At 35.3% G+C, this 21901-nt stretch overlaps 1 protein-coding gene across 1 annotated transcript in view; it reads right to left on the reverse strand.

Annotated features, from left to right (window-relative positions):
• SPATA16 (spermatogenesis associated 16) overlaps window positions 1–21901 on the reverse strand; it is a 245971-nt gene that overhangs the window by 62624 nt on the left and 161446 nt on the right. The window contains exon 7 of the mRNA XM_047730665.1: window positions 1145–1292. Within this exon, the coding sequence (XP_047586621.1) occupies window positions 1145–1292 (148 nt within the window). The remainder of the gene's footprint in view (window positions 1–1144; window positions 1293–21901) is intronic.

Below are 21901 nucleotides of genomic sequence, written 5' to 3' on the forward strand. Positions count from 1 at the left end.
TAATCTTTTTGGCATGGGCTATAGCAACTTCTTCTAGATAGGTATCCTGAGGCGAGAGAAACAAAAGCAAAAATCAATGATTGGGACTTCATCAAGATAAGTCTTCTGTACAGTGAAGGAAACAATAAACAAAATTTAAAGGTAACCTATGGAATGGGAGAAGATATTTGCAAATGACATATCTGGCAAAGGGTTAGTATCCAAAATATATAAAGAATCAATACAACTCACTACACAAAAACCAAATAATCCAATTAAAAATGGGCAAAAGACATGAATAGGCATTTCTACAAAGAAGACATATAGATGACCAACAGACACATGAAAAGATGCTCAACATCACTCATCATCAGGGAAGTGCAAATCAAAACTACAATAAGATGTCACCTCACTCCTGTCAGAATGGCTGAAATCAAGAATACAAGAAATAATAAGTGTTGGAAAGCAGAACCTCTTGCACTGTTGGTGAGAAGGCAAACTGGTGCAACCATTGTGGAAAATAGTATGTAGGTGCCTCAAAAATTAAAAATAGAATCACCTTATAATCCAAGAATAACACTACTGGGTATTTACACAAAGAATACAAAAGCACGAAATCAAGGGATACATACATCCCAATGTTTATTGCAGCATTATTTACAATAGCCAAACTATGGAAGCAGCCCAAGTGTCCACTGACTGATGAATGGATAAAGCAGTGATCATATATATATAATATATATTTCAGCTATAAAAAAGAATGAAATCTTACCATTTGCAACAACCTGGGTAGAGCTAAAGAGTTTAATGCTAAGCAAAATAAGTCAGTCAGAGAAAGATAAATTCCATATGATTTCATTCCTATGTGTAATTTAAGAAAAAAATGAACAAAGAAAAAAAAAGAGAAGCAAGCAATGAAACAGACTCTTAATTATGGAAAACAAAGTGACGGTTACCAGAGGGAAGGTGGGAAGTGGAATATGGGGGAAATAGGTGATGGGATTAAAAAGTACACTTACAATGATGAAAAAAATGCACTAAAATGAAAAAAAAAAAACAACCCAACAATGTACTCCTAAAACTAGAATAATAAACAAATAAACCAGAAATGGCCTTGTATTTGTTTTAATAGAAATGAAATATCAGCTAATATCTTGAATATTACCTGTATAGATATATTCCACATATGCAGGATGAGTTTTTGTGAAAACCTCTCTTACTTTCTCTATTTTATCAGCTCTGATTTTTGTTGCAAATGGTGTATACATAACTGAGAAAGATTCTGCTCTGGTGATGGCTTCTTCAATCATGGCCTGAGAGGAAGCAAACAACCCATTTGGCATCAATAACAATATATGACTCTTAACGAATGTAAAAAAATATAATTACCTTTATGGATGATTTAAAAATCTATATACTGTACTGCAAAGATAACATATTTTGGTCCTGAATATTCATTAGAATAAAATTTTAATTAGTTCTGGAAATACTATTTCATATTAAGAAACCAATTAAATGAGGAAAGTTTGTAAACAGGCACCTCTACACAGAGCATGCTTTAAGATAAAAATAAAAATTCTATTTTCCAAGGTGTCATCTTTCATTTGATTTTAAAAACCAAATTTTTAAGTCTAACATAATTATCCTACTTTTTAAAAATAATTATCTTACTCCTGAACAGACATTGATGAGCAATTTGTACTTTAAAAAACCAATTGAAATATCTAGAACTAAGTATTTTCTATAAATAACACAACAAACTAGATAAAGTTTTTTTTCTCCTTCATCCAACACAGGGGAAAGCCTTTGGAATAAAAAAAACCTTCTCAACTTCCTCCCACTAAAGCTTCCCTTCCCTCCAGATCACAAGAGCCACTTGAGATGGATTTGGCTATTTAAGAATTTATTTAAATTTTCTTTGCTCATGTACATATCTTGATAAAGCCTGCCATCATCCTGAACTTCCTGTTTTAACTAGGTCCATTACTGTTTGAAACAGACCAAAAAGAAAGTTCTGTGGAGTTTTAAAAGGAATTTACTCCTTTCCTACTTTTCCTTCTAATGAGGCTTAAACATTGAATAAAAAGCAGAAATTTCCATAGTTATCTCATTTTTCTGAAAGTAGTGTAAAGGTATATTATAAAAATTCATATTTATTTATAGGAATTTTTTTTCAGTGACTACTAAGAGTGCCAATAACCTTAAGGAAAAATAACAGATTTGAACTGTCCAACAAAAGAAAAACCATTTGGGGCGCCTGGGTGGCTCAGTGGGTTGAGCCGCTGCCTTCGGCTCAGGTCATGATCTCGGAGTCCTGGGATCGAGTCCCGCATCGGGCTCTCTGCTCAGCAGGGAGCCTGCTTCCTCCTGTCTCTCTGCCTGCCTCTCTGCCTGCTTGTGATCTCTCTCTGTCAAATAAATAAATAAAATCTTTGAAAAAAAAAAAAAAAAGAAAAACCATTTAACAAACAGCAATTTATATTATTACCAGCATTAGCATTTTGTAAACAAGTTTCTGATTGATATTAAGAGCAATAAGGAGACGATTTTAAACCGAGAAACCTAATTTAACTTGTTCACTGCCTAATCCATTTCTCAGTGACGTCAAATGGCCTCTTCTGATCATCTATATATTGTAAAAGAGCAGCTTTGTAAACATCTTCTGGATACAAAACGTCCTTCTTTCTCTGAGACTTTCATTAGAAAATTATGTAAACTTTCTAATTTACATTTTAAAGTTGTTGTGAGGCAAATTTCTGAATGGCTGAATGAAAGAATTTAAATTGCCCACAACATTGCCCTTTCCAGGTTTGAGAAACTGGCAGGGGGGAACAAAGAATAGAACTCTTTTTTTTTTTTTTTAAAGATTTTATTTATTTATTTGACAGAGAGAGATCACAAGTAGACGGAGAGGCAGGCAGAGAGAGAGAGAGAGAGGGAAGCAGGCTTCCTGCTGAGCAGAGAGCCCGATGTGGGACTCGATCCCAGGACCCTGAGATCATGACCTGAGCCAAAGGCAGCGGCTTAACCCACTGAGCCACCCAGGCGCCCAAGAATAGAACTCTTGATTCCAAACCCAGAGCCAGCACTCAGTGGAGATAGCAATGGATTACAAACATCCAACAGGACCTGGGTGCGCCTGGTTGCCAGCTTTGGAAGGCTAACAAGGTCTGGAATTCAGAGATGTGGATTGAGAACTCAAACATGGTGTTTAGGTACCAGGTTCTGGTCTTCCAGCAAAAATAAAGATCCTTTACACTAAGTAGGAGAATAATTTTTCCAGTTTGGGGCTTTAGTATGTTCACTCCTGGAACCAAACAGGGGATGGCCTGTCCAGACCAAAAATGTAAGTAGTCATACCTAGATGAGTGTGGAGGATATACTGAAGAGGGAAGCTCTTTTAGACCTCACACTCTGAAGGTCACAATCTGACTTTTCTACCTTTTGCAAACTGTTCCTATATTAGCTTGCAGAGTTGCTATAATGAAGTATCACAGACTGGGTACCTTAAAGGATGGAAATTTATTTTCTCATAGTTCCAGAGGCTAGAAGTCTGAGATCAGGGTGTTTATCTGAAAGGTTGATTTCTTCTTAGGCCTCTCTCCTGGGCTTGTAGATGGCTCTATATCTTCTCCTTGTGTCTTTACATTGTGTGTGTTTTTTTTTTCCCTCTGTGTATTTTTGTATTGTAATCTCCTCCTCATCAGTAATATTGAATTAAGACCCACCTAAAGACCTTATTTGAACTTAATTACCATTTTAAATACCCTATTTGCAATACAATGACAATCTATAGCACCCTAGGACTTCAGCATATGAATTTTGGGCAGACACAATTCAGTTTATAATACTTCTGAACTCTTAAATAGCTTTTCTGACAGTCTCTCTAAATAGCTTAATGAAGGGTGTTTTGCCTTAAATTCTGGATCAAAAAACATTAATGAAATTATTTAATCCTTTGGTTTGTTTCCAGAGAGACATTAATAGTTTCCCATTTAGGCCAGAATAGAAGAAAACACTCTCTCCATACCATTTCTTTTCCAACTGCTGGCAGCTTAAGTGACTGCTGGCAGGGTAACTTTGCTAAGCCATTGCACAGCAGTGACACTAAGACTCCTGCCCAAGAGCCTGTACCAGCTTTTTTGCAAATGGCAGAAGCGTAGTTTTTGTGTGGCAGCTTGATGTTTAAGGCACTGTACTCTTGGCTTGATGCTCAATGCATTGTATTTAGGGTTTCACAGGGCTCTCCACTCAGTAGGAGAGTATGTGCTGGAGCATGGTTTCCCTTTCTCCCTAATCAGAGCCAGTAGAAACGGGATCTTTTTTGTGGCTTCTGCCCTCCATGTTGAAGATGGGTAAGGAAGTGGGTGAGTGGGCATAAGTGTGTATGTAAGAATAAGAACTGAATTCTCCATAGAGATATTTTCCCAAAGGCCATCATTATAACCCCAAGGAAAAATGCTGTAACATAGAGTAGAATGAGAATACAGATTACTCTTTCACCAGATCCTGACAGATCCTTGTTGGGTTTTAATGTACTAATGTTTTTTGTTCTTCTACAGATAGACAATCTTGAGGCATTGAACCTTCTCTCTTTGTTCTTGTAAAGAAATAGAGTATATATTATATGTATATGTATGTCTATATATATAGAATTTATAAGTCTATAAGTAACATTTCGCTGCATTATTGAATGACTCAGTGAAATAACTAGAAAAAAATTAGCTTTACTAAAATAAAGAGAATTTTTGACTGTTTGGGTTAGACACCAAAATATCAGGTTTTTGTTTCGTGATAGTAATAATTTAGTAATATAGGGTTGGCTTGTTTTTCATGAAGAGTTTAATATCTGCAAATTGAAAAATTAAACTTAAGGAATTTTAAACACTAGAATATTTTGTAATAATCATAGCTATTAAAATACAGATTGTAATCTATTTTTTATCATCACAGAAAGATTTTCCTTGATTTGAACATAAACAGAGGAAGAGACCAGGTGAGGAATTGCAGTTTGTAAAAAGCTGTACTAAGAAATCTGTTGCGTTTCTACACACTAATAATGAAGCAGCAGAAAGAGAAACTAAGAAATCAAGACTATTTACAATTACACCAAAAATAATAAGATACCAGGGAATAAACCTAACCAAAGAGGTCAAAGACCTGTACTCTAAAAACAATAAGACACTGATAAAAGAAATTGAAGATGGCACAAAAAAAATGGAAAGATATTCCATGCTTATGGATTAGAGGAACAAATATTGTTAAAATGTCGGTACTTCCCAAAGCAATCTACATATTTAATGCAATTCCTATCAAAATATCAATGGCATTCTTCACAGACATAGAACAAAGAAAATTTCTGTGGAACAATAAAAGAACTCAAATAGCCAAAGCAATCTTGGAAAAGAAAAACAGAACTGGAGGTATCACAGTCCAGATTTCAAGTTATATTGCAAAGTGGTAGTAATTAAAACTGTATGGTACTTGCATAAAAATAGACTCATAGATCAATGGAATAAGACAGAAAACCCAGATATAGTTATATGGTCAATTAATCTTTGACAAAGGAGGAAAGAATATCCAAATGGGAAAAAGATAATTTCTTCAACAAACAGTGTTGAGAAAACTGGACAGCAACAAAACAAAACTGGACCACTTTCTTACCCCATACACAAAAATAAACTCAACATGGATTAAAGACCTAAATGTGAGAACTGAAGACATAAAGCTCCTTCTAGAGGGCACAGGTAGTAATCTTTCTGACATGGGCTATAGAACAACTTCTAGATAGGTCTCCTGAGGCAAGGGAAACAAAAGCAAAAATCAATGATTGGGACTTCATCAAGGTAAAAAGCTTCTGTACAGTGAAGGAAACAATCAACAAAACTTAAAGGCAACCTATGGAATGGGAGAAGATATTTGCAAATGACATATCTAGTAAAGGGTTAGTATCCAAAATATATCAAGAATAAATACAACTCACTACACAAAAACCAAATAATCCAATTAAAAATGGGCAAAAGACATGAATAGGCATTTCTACAAAGAAGACATATAGATGACCAACAGACACATGAAAAGATGCTCAACATCACTCATCATCAGGGAAGTGCAAATCAAAACTACAATGAGATACACCTTACAACTGTCAGAATGAAATCAGCATCTGAAATCAACAACACAAGAAACAATAAGCATTGGTGAGGATGTGGAGCAAGTGGAACCTTCTTGTGCTGCTGGTGGGAATGCAAACTGGTGCAACCATTATGGAAAATAGTATGGAGATAACTCAAAAAATTAAAAATAGAACTATCCTACAATCCAGCAATCACCCTACTAGGTAATTATGCAAAGAATAAAAAATACTGATTCAAAGGGACACATGCACCCTGAAATTTATAGCAGCATTATCAATAATAGCCAAATTATGGAAGCAGCCCAAGTGTCCACTGACTGATGAATGGATCAAGAAGAGGTGGTATACAATGGAATCTTATTCCACCAAAGAAAAGAATGACATCTTGCCATTTGCAATAACATAGATGGAGCTAAAGAGTATTATGCTAAATGGAAATAAGTCAGAGAAAAACAATTCACTCATACGTGGAATTTAAGAAACAAAACAAACTAGCAAAGAAAAAAAAAAAAAAGAAAAAGAAAGAGAGAGGAAAACCAAGAAACAGACTCCTAACTATAGAGAACAAACTGATGGTTCCCAGAAGGGAGGTAGATGGGACGGATGGGTTAAATAGGTGATGGGGATTAAAGACTGCACTTGTTGTGATGAGCACTGGGTAATGATGGAATTGATAGATCACTATATAGTACACTTGAACTAATACTGCATTCTATGTGAACTTACTGGGATGTAAAAAAAAAACTTTAAAAAAGTAAGCTACTAAAAGTAAAGGTAGATTTCAAATGATACTTTTTAATTTGACAAAAATTTTCTGCAACTGAGTTATTCTTTCCCAATGTGTGAGTTTCTCTGGTGTCAATACATGTTACACGTGTACATAGAATAGGGAAAACAGTCAGTCCACATGTCCTATTGGTAAGTTTACATTGCTGTTAATTATGCTTTCTCTGTTGCTACATATAAAAAAAGCTTCGAAATTAGGTGTCTACATTTGGGGCTTCTAATAACTCTCTATTGTTAGGCCTCACATTTATCAAGTTTTAAAGCTTATAGTTACATAAGCCAAGAATGAATGTGAGCAGCTCATTTCCTCTACAAACAGTAACTTATAATAATTTCTCTTTCTTCTTTAGCTAAACAAAAAGAGCCATTTACTACCTCAGAAATCAATTTGCCCAAGATAATTTTGTAACAAGGGACATGATGGGGGAGACAGGGAAAGAGAGGTACTCCATCAAGAGTAAAGGAAAAATCATCAAACTAGAGGGAAAAGATGACTAGCAAAAAAGAAACAAAATTTGCTCCCTCTTCTAAATCCAAGAAGGTTGCTACTTCCTGGTAAATTTTAAAGCACTCATGGTACCTAGGACAAATCTGGCAGAAACTATAAACAGCAAACATTTCAGGATGAAGGGATTATGAAAAATTTTCCCCAATATTTTTTGCTGGAGGATTCAGACAAACTGCAACCTTTTAACTATGTGTCCAGTGATAGTTGTTTAGTAACAGAAATCTTGTTAGTTCTAATTAGAAAATGTGATCAAATTATTATATATTATTATCAAATTATTCCTTTAATGCTTCCAACATCAGGGTTGACCATAATTGCAATAAATTGCTTTACTTATAAGATTATATCTGGAAGGAACCTTGGGAATTTTCCAACCTAGTTCACTGAATTGAAGATGAATTAAGTGACTTGAAGGGGCTTCAGTGACTTTTCTTAGGACGAATAGCTTTTTAATTTTATAGAATTTAGAATTAGGGTTTCAAATATGATATTTCACTTTCTCTTCAAAAATTACTGTTTTAGGGACGCCTGGGTGGCTCAGTGGGTAAAGCCACTGCCTTTGGCTCAGGTCATGATCTCAGGGTCCTGAGATCGAGTCCCGCTACGGGCTCTCTGCTCAGCAGGGAGCCTGCTTCCCTATCTCTCTCTCTCTGCCTGCCTCTGTCTACTGTGATCTCTCTCTGTCAAATAAATAAATAAAATCTTTAAAAAAAAAAAAACTGTTTTACCTCCGGGGTTTTACTCTCCTGTTAAAAACAGTCATAATAAACATCAGTTTAAATTCTAAATTGTTTAATTTAGTTTAGTTTTGCAGTATATGTGAGTGCTATAGAATTTTAGCACATATATTATGTATATGTGTCCTGAGCACAGAGTTGGCATTTTCCAGACCTCTTTGCAGTTAAGTGTAGCCATGTGGCTCTGTGTGGATCAGTGGAACCTAAGTGGGAATGATACTCTTTCTAGGCCTGGCCCATAAAACTCTGCCTCATATGATCCTCCATTTTCCTTATCAGCTTCCTAAAGAGAGAGGATTCTCAGGACATGGAGGAAGATGAAACTACATGGTAGAGGAACTATGGGTTCTCACTATTGCTGATTTTTAGGAGAACCAATCAGGAACACTCATACTGAACTACAGCACGTGTGAAAAAATGACTTTATCGTTTTAAATTACTGAAATGTTGTAGCAGTTAGTCTATCTTAATTCACAAACAATAATAAAAGAAAATTTGAATGTCTTTCATAATCTGTTTTTTTCTACTAAGCTTTATGTGTTATTTAAAATGTAGACAAAAAACATGGTATTTTAAGAGATAACATTACTTCATTTATAGTGTGAGAGATGCTTTTTTATATCCTATTTCCTTTAATCCTCATAAAGCTCATCTAAGTAGGTATTACTAGTGAATGAATATTATGATTATATTATTTTCAGAGTTAGCATTAAACGCACAGGAAGCAGGGATCTACTTGCAAGCTATAAATAATTGAGATGGGAATCTTTAGTCTTTAGTGGTTAATATGGTTCTTTGCTATTACATTAATAATGAAGTAATTTTGAATGATGACTAGAATTTTTTAGAAAATGGAAAAAGAACATTTTTGTGACCAATAATTTTCAAATTCAATCCTTTGAATATATATGGGTTCAATTTGAAACATTCCAATTTTCCTGAAATTCGGAATTAACTTAAAGAGCAAATTTACCTAAAGAGCAAAATGTCTTACCTTGAGATTTCCCCATAAACCTATTCACTGTATCACTTATGCAATAGACAAGATTGACATTTTCATAATAACTTTATTAATATAATGGTATGTCAGAATAAAATATGTAATAATTGATTGTTTGCCACTGCCTTGATGATCAACATTTTAATGTTGAAATATTACCTTGGATTTATGGGAGTTCTTTTATTAAACAACCTTCAGTGTGAGTTCTGTATTTTCTAATGTAAGAGAATATTTGGCATCTTTGCCATTACATTTATCAGTCCAGTGATGTGAAAGTTATGTCTTTGTGCAGTTTAAATCAAGATATTTAAATTTTTATTTGCAGTATGTGGAAATGACCAAAGATTGTATGAACAGGTTACTTGTACCAAGGTAAGCAAATTTTTATATAGCTGTTATGAATTCTCTACTTTGCAATCCATCCTGTTTAAAAATTGCCACAATAAATATCATTTCAAGTTCTAAGGCATTTAATTTTATTTTAGTTTTGCATTGTATGTGAATGCTATATAATTTTAGCATACACACATATATATGCATATATATCCATATATCTATTGTGTGTGTTGGGGGCTGGGTGTGTGTGTATACTGCTGTCTACTATCCAGTCTGGTTAGGATTAGAGTTAAGGTTTTGATTATATATGATGCTTTCAGTAGTTGAATTACTTCAGTATTTAATGCCTAAAATTTAATCTGTATTAATTTTTAATCATATTTGGTAACAAAATTTTATTTCTACATCCCTTTAGCATAGAACTAAAGAGACTAAAGGAATCTAAGATATTATTTTTAAATCACTCAACTTCATAACCAAGGAAACTTAGACTTGCTAAGTTCTGATGACTTAACTCAGATCACACAAAATGAGAGAAGGAAGAAGGACAAGAGTGCAAGTCTCTCCTAAACCAATGCTTTCTCTTCCACTCAGTGACTTTTCATCCCCCTAGTTAGATTGTAAATTCCTAGAAGTATAAGATCAAATTTTACTTTTTCTCTTTTTCCATGACTATCTTATTCCTGTCTTCAAAGACAGTAAGAACTTGACTCTAACTCTAACAGAGATACAAATAGACCAGAGCAAACCAAAAGTGGGCCAAGATCTTCTTCATAATCATAACTCTAACACAAAACAGAATATTCTTCCTTCACTCCCACTGGCCACAATAAGACTGTTTTGCCCACCAGCCCCTCATTTGACTTAAGGAATGCTATCAATAAGCATGCCTGTCTCAAAGAGAAACATTTACAAAAATTAAATGAAAGCCTTCTTGATACGGCAACTTAAATAATAATGTGCTTGGGTTGGTCTAGCTTATTTAATGGCAAAGCACATATAATTTATAAATAGAATTTAAAGTACATTCTTGTTCTAAAGACCTTGAATAATTTTCTGATTGCACATTAGAGAAATACCAGCTGATAGAAACTCAGAGTTACAAGTGTGGGTTTCAGCAGCCTCCAGACTCTTCAGGATGCCACAGAGCTTTTATTCTTGATGACTTACAATGAATCACCAAAAGGTATCACAGGAATAAATAGCTACATTACCTGTAATTATTTCATAAGTAAAAATGGGTATTACAAATGGGCTTTAGCCTCTGTGTTCAGTGGTAAATGTCAACACAGTTTGGGACCCTTTTTCGTCATTGTGCATTTCTTCTCTATACTTAGTTTAATTACATGAAGGTAGATATTCCTTTCCCTAACTGTATATTGTTTTCTGAGTGTATTTCTGAGTGTAGTTTTAGATTGGGCTTGCTGGTGCTCAAAGCTGATTAATGGCAGAGTTGGGACAAGAATCTAGCAACCTGGTTCCTAGATGTGTACTTTTTTTTCCACCAAGCATTTATTTTATCTCTTAGGCTACTACACAAGATGCCTTTGAGTGGAAAAGTCTAGGATGCCCTCGAAAAACTATATTTTGGGGAAGTTGAAAGAATCCAAGTATGTTTGATTTAGAGACAAGAAGTAAGTTGCAGGGACTAACTTTCTGTCATCAGAGAGCAACCTACTGTTGTAGATGTTATTTAATTCACTGATAAATCTGTAACACTCATTTATCAATTAAGTGAGGGTTTCTGGGTATTGGCTAAGTGTTGTAGATATATTATTCTCATTACTTGTCAGGGCAACAGTGGAAAACAGGCATTATGTCATTATAAAGATTAGGAAAACTCAGTCTTTATATGATACAATATGCAGTAGTTCGCATTGTTACTTTGTGACAGAGCTGGGATTCAAATCACTTCTGTCTCAGTCAGAGCCTCCATCTCTGATCCATTTATGGTGTGCAGTCTCACAAATGAGGTTTATAGTTTCCAAAAAGCTTTGGAGGGCGGAAGTGAAATCCTTAACAGTAGGAAAAATGTTCTAATAGAGCCTTCCAATGAGGGAACTATTCATTTTGGAAGCTCCATGGCCCCGATGGTATGCAGAACCAGGAGGGATGATGGTTTACCTGGGGATCCAGTAAAAGGGACTGTGTGCTATGTCAAAAAATGTCTTTATAGTCCTATAGTCTATTACTCAAAGTTTGTCTTTGGTATACTCCTACAGCCCCATAATTTCTTTTTTCTATCAAGTTTCAGCTTTGCCTCATCAACCAGACAGCTCTTCTTCTTTTTCCTTACTTCTCTCATTTGTCTGCAATTAATCTCTTTCAGGCTGTCATTCCCTCCTTGAGGACTTTTATTTTTTAGGAGGTAAGAGACTGCAGGAAGATGCTACTATGGGGCAGGTATCTTTCTATATGCAACTTTTCATCATCAAGAGGTCTCAGAAGTGGCATAATTGCATCTGTGAAAAGTGTGATGGACCTGTCAAATATATATACAAATATTTCTTATACACACACACATACACATAGTTTGACAAGAGCAAACTATAACTTCAAGAGATATTAGATGAAATGAAATGAAGTGCTATCTTTAAGAGAGCTGCCACTATACTTCCAAGTTATATATGTATCCAGTCTCTAGTTTTAGCTCTAATTTGTGTCTTATCCATGAATGCTAAAGCAGGACAACCCCAAAGATGAAGGAGAAAGAAAATGAAGACTTGCCATTCTAATTATGGTGTTTTCCATCTCTTTAGGTTTGGGCTTGAAATAGCCCTCCCAAGGTTTTTTGGGGGTTGTTGTTGTCCCTCATAAGCTGTTGACTCCTGGTTTAGACTGCATTATATAAAATAGCACTTTTGCTGTCTTGGATAGAAATAGGTCAGTTTAACATTACTTTAGGATCCTAAAAAAAAAAAAAAAAGTAAATCATGCCACTTGTTGAGGACAGACATTTAAAATGCTGGGGCCTCATTATCTAGAAGGGAGATCAGAAAATATGAAAAATAAATGAAAAAACAAACGATTCAGCTAGAAACTATAGTACAGGTACAATATGTCTTCAAAAATTAGTGAGAAAAATAGAATCATGTGAATTCAAGAAAAGAGGAGAACTCATTTTTAATTGGTGTGCAAAGCCATCAAAAAGATGGCTGAATATAAATAAAAACATTAAAAGCTTTGAGCTTTACAGGTTATCTTATACTTGGGTGCACACAGCTTAAAAAATTTCGTGATTTCATGGAATAGTTATTCTGCATCTCCAACTGCTAAAAAAAGTGACCTCAATTTCTCTGCAAGCTAGTAAATCAATAACCCATAAAAATCTACAGGAAATATAAAAAATAAGTATAAAAATCTCTAAATTTGGTTTGGATCATAACAATTTTTGATTCTTAGATGCAAATCGAACAAAGAAAGAATCAACATGTTCTCAAATTTAAACTGGAAGGCAAAGTCTCTAAGTAAACAAAATAACCTCATGACAACCCAGCAAAATAACGCAGGACTCTTGGGAACCAAATTGCTATCCCTAAATTTGTTCAAGTAAAAGAAGGCCCGAACTGCCTTAACTCTATGAAACCCATATCATTCTCAAATGAGAGAAAATGAAAAGAAATTTAGAGGTTACTTCTTTCTCCACTAAGAACTGTCAGAAACCCAAAAACCTTTTTAAGAGGGAAAAGGAGAAAAGGAAAAGCTGACTATTAAAATAGTGTGGGTTTCCTCCATAATCTATTGATATTTCTACAATAGACACCATTAAAAAATTGTGTATATATATACATATTTCTGAAGATGAGTACTAAATAAATATTTCTTAGGAGTGGCTGTGGATTACTTTTTCTTGTTTGATGTGATGCTGTTCTTTTCTAATGAGCTTGAATTATCAACTAGCAGATGGGGGCTGATATACAAGTGACATATGCTGTCCCCCTGCATGGCCCTGCCCCCAAATTCTTATATGCTCTTTAGCAGGGGATAAAGCCATGTATTTCTCAGTGGCAATTAGGGCTTCAAAAACAGACAGCCTCTGACAAGGTGGGACTCTGACGCAGATTGATACTGAGGTGAGGTAACTGAATATATGACACATTTTTGAAAGAAGGCTGTGGCTCTTGGCTTGTATAGGTAGGTGAGGAACAGGGACAGCATGGGGAGAAGAGAGGGATGGGGCATGTAAAAAGCAACCTCACCTACTTGACAGTCTGATCAAATCAATGTCACTAAATATATGTAACAGTACTGAAATGTACACATGAATTCAGTATGTGTATGGCTCAGATTCTTTCCTCAACCCCTCCCTCTCTTTCTCCCTACCCCGCTCCTTTTCTTTCTTCCTTCCTTCCTTCCTAATGCCTGGGACACTCACAGAACATCAGTGGAACAACTACACTAAACTATACAAACAGAAAATAATGTCACGGTCACTATCTTCTTCACAGGAACACTCAACCTTAGATCAAATACATGCCTCAATTACATCTTTCATTTAAAAGTGAAACTCTACCGGCATACTACCTCAAATAGCATCAAAGCAAAGTGAAACACAGGCAGCATTTAACAACGCTGGTAACCATGGAAACATATCATTAAAGAATATATAAACAGGAATGAATAATTAGATGAGAAATTCATTTCTACATTTATCTTTTCCAAGACCCAGGAAAGGAAGCTCTCTTTTACCTCTCATCTCAATTTGGACACTTCCTCTTGAGCCTGTCTTCTAACTGAAAAATATGAGGATTCATAAAATGAGAATCTTAATATTGCCTAGCTTTGTGGACAAATCTCTTTGTAGGCAAGTAACTAAAAACAACTACAATGCCCATTATTGTCTAGATGTAAAACTGAATGTAGGAAGGAATCCTGAGACAGCCAAAGAATTTGCTTTGGGCATAGGAGGTGGGCAGGAAAATCCAAGTTACATCATGGTAAGAAGAGGAGAGCAGTAACCTTTAAAAAGAGGAAGTACAGGCTGCCTCATTTACTAGAGACTTCTATATAGAAGGACTGAGGGAGAATCTGGGGCTTAGGGTTTCTTCCTGTGCAGGTACTCTCACACTGTAACTTTGTATTTAGCAAAGTGCTAGATAAACTCTATGGTAGACTAAGCTGGTCATGAACTTAAAAAATTATAAATGGCCTTAAAGACCAGGCTCAGGGTTGTGCATCAAAATCACCTAGTTGGGGGGTAGGGATAAAGACAGCTTTTAGAACCTCACCAAACTCTGGGAATATAATATTTAAAAAATTTTCCCTAATGATTTTGATGCAGTTGGTAACTAGACAGGTGTTTGAGAACCACTGACCTAAGCCGACTTTGTCATCATACAGCAGCAGAAACTAAAGTCCAGAACAGGTGTGGTAAACTAGCACATTGTGTTGCTGGTCTCAGTTTTCCCCCTCTCTATAACAGTATCATAACCATGCCTTTGTCATGGCATTGCAGTGAACAGAAGAATTTTACCCCTTGCCCTGGGCCTTGACCATATATGGCTTCCTTTGGCTAATGGGATGTTAAGTTAACAAGCATGGTCTAACAGAGGCTTGAAATGTGCTTATATAATTTTGCTTTCTCTCTTAGAATTCTGCACTTTGCCATAAGAAGAACAGACGTCAGGTAGCCATTGGTCAAAGGAGAATGAGAGACCTATGGATCATTCTTGGGCTTCTCTGCAGCTTGGAGCTAAGCCTCGCCAAGTCCACAGAAGACCAGCCAAGATTGGCCAAGTCATGAGCAATAAGCCAACCTGCTTACTATTATGATAAGCCACTGAGTTTAGGAGTGATTTATTACATAGCAGTATTGTAGCAGTGGCTAACTAGTGTAGAAATGAAGTGACTTTTCCAAAACCGAATTCTAGCATTAGAACTAGAAGGTACAGCTTGTGAATCTTAGACCTGACTTCTTTCTACTGCTCTATGGTGTCTGTTTTCTTTTGCTTTCTTTCCTTTCTGAGTTAAACACATATATCCATTGCCTTCCTAGAGTTCTTCTGCTCAGCCTACATTTCCTATACTCAGAACATTCTGTCACCTTTCCTTATCAGGGCTTACCCTTCCTTTGATCCTGTTCCTTCAGGATTCTGCTTTCATGTTTCCAAATGTACTAAGAAGTCTCAAAATAATTTCCCCAATTGTGCTGAGTCACCCATTAATGAGTTAAACACTTACAGATAAAATTTCTTTGGCATATGATGTGGGGTTGACAAGATATTCAGTGCCAAATGGGTGGGAATTTAAGTGTGACACGTGACAGTTGATAGGAAAAATATTTTTAGGTGAGTGAGTTTGGTGCTTCTTAAATTATACCTAAACTAGTTACAATAAAGTTTGGGTTACTTTCAGACACTTTTATCCAAATATTTTATAAACTGCATGCCTGATGGGGCCAAATAAATAAATAAATAAATAGACTATAAACAAAGGCCATTAGGAGAAATGCTCATATGACATTTTTATTTGGTTCCTCTCTGTGGAAACATTTTTCACATGGAAGCAAATCTTTAGAGAGAACACATTTTCCTTCTCCAGAATATGTAGGTGTTTTGTTAAGGATAATAAAAAAATGTTCTGGTTCTTTGACCTTACTTTGCCTGAAATTTCATGTTGAAGATTTTATTTTTACTCTTGAGGTTGAGATATCATAAATCTGTATCATGTAAATGATTAAAATTGGTATAATTTTGCAATATTGGGAGGAAAAACAAAGAACTGGAGTGAAAAAGTCTCCATTATTGGTATAAGGGATCAAATAACAGTCAGTGTTAAGTTATCCTGTATCATTCTCTGGTTAGGGCAGATAAACCCATGAGCTTACTGCTGTCTTGATTGCTATGTTTGAAAGAAGAAGCTAATAAATAAGATGCTCTGATTTGTATGGAGACATCCATGAGCACAGAAACCAATGCAACAAAAGGGACTATTGGAAATCGGCAACCTTCTCCACATACTCTGATAAATCCCAAACTAAAGCACAAAGTTTTACACATTTGTGAACTTAAACACACACATACACACCCACACAGAAATACTTAATGAATTTATATAAGCACAGAATTTTTAAATAACAAATAAAAAACTATTCCAAAATATTCTTGACATTATTGGTTTGAGTTTCATGTAAAATAGTATGTTTGGTTAACTGAATTTAATAAATGTGTATTGAATCGCTATATGCAATGCACTTTGATATTACTGTAGAAGAAAAACAGATTAAGAAGAAATGATGTCTAAGTTAAGTAAACGCTGTTTTTCTTGTTAATAAATATTTTGTGCTAGAATAAGTTTCTTGAAGACAGGACATGGTCTATTTTGTTCACTGCTGTATTTCTAACACATAACGTAGTGCCATAGAGTCACTAGTAAGTGATCAATAAATATTTCCTGAATGAGTATGAATGACAAATATAATTTGAAAATAAAAAAGAAAAGTACCCACTAATTTAAGGGTAGTCTGCACATACTGGATTGGAAATGTTTCAAGCTTGAATGACTATAGTGTAGTTTAAGGAAGAACTATATGACACGAACAGTCTGGGTATTATTTTTTGCTTTGAGTTTTGGAAGCAATAAATGTCTTCTGTTAGGCCAAATACAAGAAGAAAAAGGGCTGTTGCAAAGAAAAGGAGTACACAAGAGACTTAACCTGTTGTTCTGTTGAACCCCTGAACACCATGGAAGGGCTTTAGAGCCTATAGACTGTGCATTATCTTCCAAGCATATGGCTGGGGAAAATCTTTTGCATCTCAGTGCAGCCAGTTCCTGATTTTGTCCTTTGAGAGTGACTAATTTCACCAAAGAAAAATTTCTTGCTGGTGAGCCCTCTTTGGAAACCATTTAGGCCATTGATATCTTTAAGATGGTGAACATTCAATGCCAAGTACAAGTTGAATTGGATGGGAAGTCTTGGTATTCTCTGCACAGATGGAGGATCTGTGAAGTTGGCACTGCCTCAGCCTTTGCTGCTTCACTAAGGAAAGATGCTCCACATGTCAGGCTTTCTACAGGGGCTCATATTGGTGTCAACAGCCCCTCCAGCAACCCCTAAAAGAGGTCTTTCAATTGCTGTGAAAGTCTTCAACTTCTTCAGAGCCAAGAGCTCAAATCAGTGCCTTTTCAGTAGATCTTTGTCAAGATATAAGAACACACCATGAGGCTCTTTCTTAATAGAGAAGTTTGTTGGCAGTTCAGAAAAGGAATTTAGAAGTGATTTAGTTTGATTAATTCTTGAAAATTTTTTAAGAGAAAAGAAAACTCCTTCTTAGAACAGATTGATAGTGAGAAGTTCATTCCAGGACTAGCTTTATAATGGCTGATATCTTAGTCACATAAGTGAAGCAAGTCTTTTGATTAAAATGCTGAATTTACTATTAGAGATGCTGCTGAAAAACTATGAGCTTGTTTTCTTTCTTTCTTTCTTTCTTTTTTTTTTTTTGGTCAAGCTGCTACTCTAAATGAGGTGGCTGTTATATTGTTATAAATAACAATATAACAATATAAATTTTCTTTTTTTTTTTTTAAAGATTTTATTTATTTATTTGACAGAGAGAAATCACAAGTAGGCAGAGAGGCAGGCAGAGAGAGAGGAGGAAGCAGGCTCCCTGCTGAGCAGAAAGCCCGATGTGGGGCTCGAACCCAGGACCTGGGATCATGACCCGAGCCGAAGGCAGCGGCTTAACCCACTGAGCCACCCAGGCGCCCCACAATATAAATTTTCTAATACTGGAGGTGAGACTGACAAAGTCTTGAGAGTTTTTAGGGACAAAAATCAACAGACACTTGGCAAATGGCTTTATGTCTTATGGGGGTCACTTTTTGTTCAGATGGCTTTAAAATTGAAACAAATTGCTAACATAGATAACTTTGATTGTATAGACTTAACAAAGATAATCTCATTGACCTGAGGACAAAGGAAATGATGTAATATGAATTTTGGTTATTGTTGATGCCTGCCTATCCATATGAGATCTTGTGAGCTATAGGCGCTCTGATTCCATTTACTATTAAAATTTTGTTAATCAAGGTTGTATCTTTTATTGTTATTAAAATGAAACATCGACATTGATGTGATGTCAAATATATTTCAACTTCTTATTCCAGAAAAATTGCATAACCTTTTCCAAAGAGTGATAAAACTGTAATTCTCCATATTCTATGTGTGGGAGTTCCAATGCAATGAGATACATAGCAGGCACATTTTTTTGTGTATATGTTTATGAGTATTGTTTCTAGGTGGATGCTCATAAATGGAATCAGAGTCTCAGAGGGGTTTGTGACTCAAAAAAGAAAGAAAGAGATTTAAAAAAGAATAATTAAGGTGAAGAATGAGCTGATCAGGCAGCTTGTCCCTGTTTAGTGGGGCTCCTCTGTGCTTGTTTTGTGGGACTTCTGCAGCAAAATTAGCTGTTATCCCCTTTTCTCACTCCATTTTGCAGTGCAGACTGGAGTTGGCTCTGTTCCTCACACTGTAGGAGAGAAAGCCACATACCAGACAATCCATGTCACTGACAGCATGGCTGAAAGCGAAGGTGGGAAACCAGGAAAGGGAAAGTGGAATGGAAGTCATGTTTGTTTCCTGATGCTATTAAGTCTAGCCCTGGATCTAAAGGGGCAGGGGGCTTAGGAGGTGGACTACAGTTTACTGTTAAAATCTTTTTGAAATAATATTATTACTTTAGGAGCAATGTATTTATAGTGGCCTATGTATTTATATGTATTTATAGTGTATATTATATGTATTTATAGTATACTATGTATTTATAGTGGCCACTGCTTCAAAATAGTTAATTTTCAGCATGACCAGGAATTTTCCATTTTGCTAATTAGCTCAGAATTGTGATGGGGTTTCAAGGTATTTGAGAAAAGGAAAGTGGCTGATAATAGAAGACTGGGTGTCAGGTTTCAGAAGCATGCATGCAAGTACAGTTGTGACAAGTTATTTCCAACCCTCTCTAGCTCTGAAGAGGTGATGCTATTATAGCATAACATGTGCAAACACTTTTATTCAGAGTGATATATTCCAGTGTGAGCTGTCATGTAGTGCAGAGCTTTAGGCCTTTTTTTCTTGCTGGACTGATGATATGAAAACTGTTCCTAATACAATTGAAAAGCGTTCTTGAGCTCACTAAAGTAAAGGTCTGTTCTTTTGTATCCAAGAATTTGTAAACCAACAATTTGTGAGAGTAGGTGTAGACTGGCTCTCAAATTTTTACATACCCCAATTTTCCATTTCTTATTTAAGACCTCTAAGAAGACTGACTAACCAGAGGGATAGGTATTTTATGTGATTGAAAGGAAGATATACAGAAACTTCATCACTTACAAAGGTAGTGAAAATAGCCTCCTGTCTAAGCGTTAATGGAGGTCTATAAATGTATATGCAGATACAGTTTCTAGTCTGTGATGTTTGGGGGCATTCATAAATTCAACATTCTTAAATTCAGTTGTCATGGTAGATTGGGTGGTGGAGCATCAGTGTTTGGCAATCTCCAAAAGCCCCTTTTGATTTAGGACAGAATAAAGTCTAAGGAAGAAGATATATACATTTAAATTAAGATCAGGGAGAGGCAGGCTCGCATAAGGAAGTATGTAACTGGTGAGAAGGGTGTGGTGTGCTAATGTTGAGGGGTTTAGTTTACGGAATTTATCTGCAGGATGAAATTTCTAATTATGTTACTTCTTTTTATCTTAATATGTGTGACATTTTTAGATATGCTTAAAATATTAGATTTCAGTGCTAAAATGATTTTCAAGAATAGACCTTCTCAAACACTTTCTGCTAGTCATCTCTTATTTTCTAGTTGAAGTTCCTCTAGAAACTAATTTGCCTTAGGTTAGATGACTATTTGGTCTTAGAACTTGGACTGAATCAGATCCGACTTCCAAACAAGGGCTCTTTTCCAATATGCCAAGTTGCTTCAAATTAAAAGAGGAAAAGAAAAACTCAACACCCCAAAAATGAATAATCCAATTAAAAATGGGCAGAAGACACGAATAGACATTTTTCCAAAGAAGACATACAGATGGCCAACAGATATATGAAAAGATGCTCAACATCACTTATCGTCAGGAAAATGCAAATCAAAACTGCAGTGAGCTATCACTTCACACCTGTCAGAATGGCTAAAATCAACAACCCAAGAAAAGAAGCAAAAGGTGTGGGCAAGAATGTGGAAGAAAGGGAAACCTTTTGCACTGTTGGTGGGAATGCAAACTGGTGTAGCCACTGTAGAAAACAGTATGGGGGTTCCTCAAAAAATTAAAAATAAAATAAGGCTATGATCCAATAATCACACTACTAGATATTTACTACCCAAAGAATACAAAAATACTGATTTAAAAGATACATGGACCCTGATGTTTATAGCAACATTATCTACAATAGCAAAATTATGCAAGCAGCCCAAGTGTCCACTGAGTGATGAATGGATAAAGAAGAGGTGGTACATGTACACAACAGAACATTACTCAGCCGTAAAGAGAATAAAATTTTGTCATTTGCAATGACATGGATGGAACTACAGAATATAATAAAAAGTGAAATAAGTCATTCAAAGAAAGATAAACACCATATGATTTTACTTATATGTGGAATTCAAGAAACAAAACAAACAAGCAAAGGAGAAAAAAAGAGAGAAAGAGAGAGGCAAACCATACTCAGCTATAGAGAATAAACTGATGGTTATCAGAAGGGAGGTGGGTGGGGGTGTTGGTTAAATAGGTGATGGGGATTAAAGAAATAATTAAAAAATAAAGAGAAAAAGAAAATACAAAGAGAAATGTGTTTTTCTTATTTTTTATTAATACAGAATAATTAAATAATAGTATTTGTTTTTCTCCTTTTTGCATAACAAGCATGCATGTATTGGTAAGTGGAGATTATTTTCCTACTTTGAGGTAAAAAAATGGGGATATTAGTGTTCTTTGAAAGCTAAAGGAAACAGGAAAAAATTATTTACAGTACATCTTAACCAGTTGTACAACAATGGATCTATTTTTTCTTAGTTCAATGTAGAAAACACAGTAAGTACTCAATGTTATTTGTTTAGTGAATGAATAAATTAAATCAAACATTCATTTGAGACCTATTATATGCCAAGCTTGCTGAATGTTGTATCTAATCCTTGAGATTCAACTCCTTTCCCACTTCTTTCCAGGAGCTTCTGAAATCCTTTAATAAAAAGTCTTCTTCCTTTATTGTATCTATAGCTCATATTATTTGCTTATATTTTTACATCTAGCAATTCTTTAGAACTATTTAATTACATAAGTAACTGCTACTGTTTTGCATATTCCAGATTCCCTTAGGAAAGTTTTAAACTTATCAGTAGATTACTAAATTATTTTGAGATTAAAACTTTGTTCTCTAGAAGGCCATTTTTTTTCCTCAAGTAATCACAGGTCTCAAATAT

The sequence above is a fragment of the Lutra lutra genome, chromosome 1 (assembly GCF_902655055.1).
Source record: "Lutra lutra chromosome 1, mLutLut1.2, whole genome shotgun sequence".
In the NCBI taxonomy this organism is placed as follows: Eukaryota; Metazoa; Chordata; class Mammalia; order Carnivora; family Mustelidae; genus Lutra; species Lutra lutra.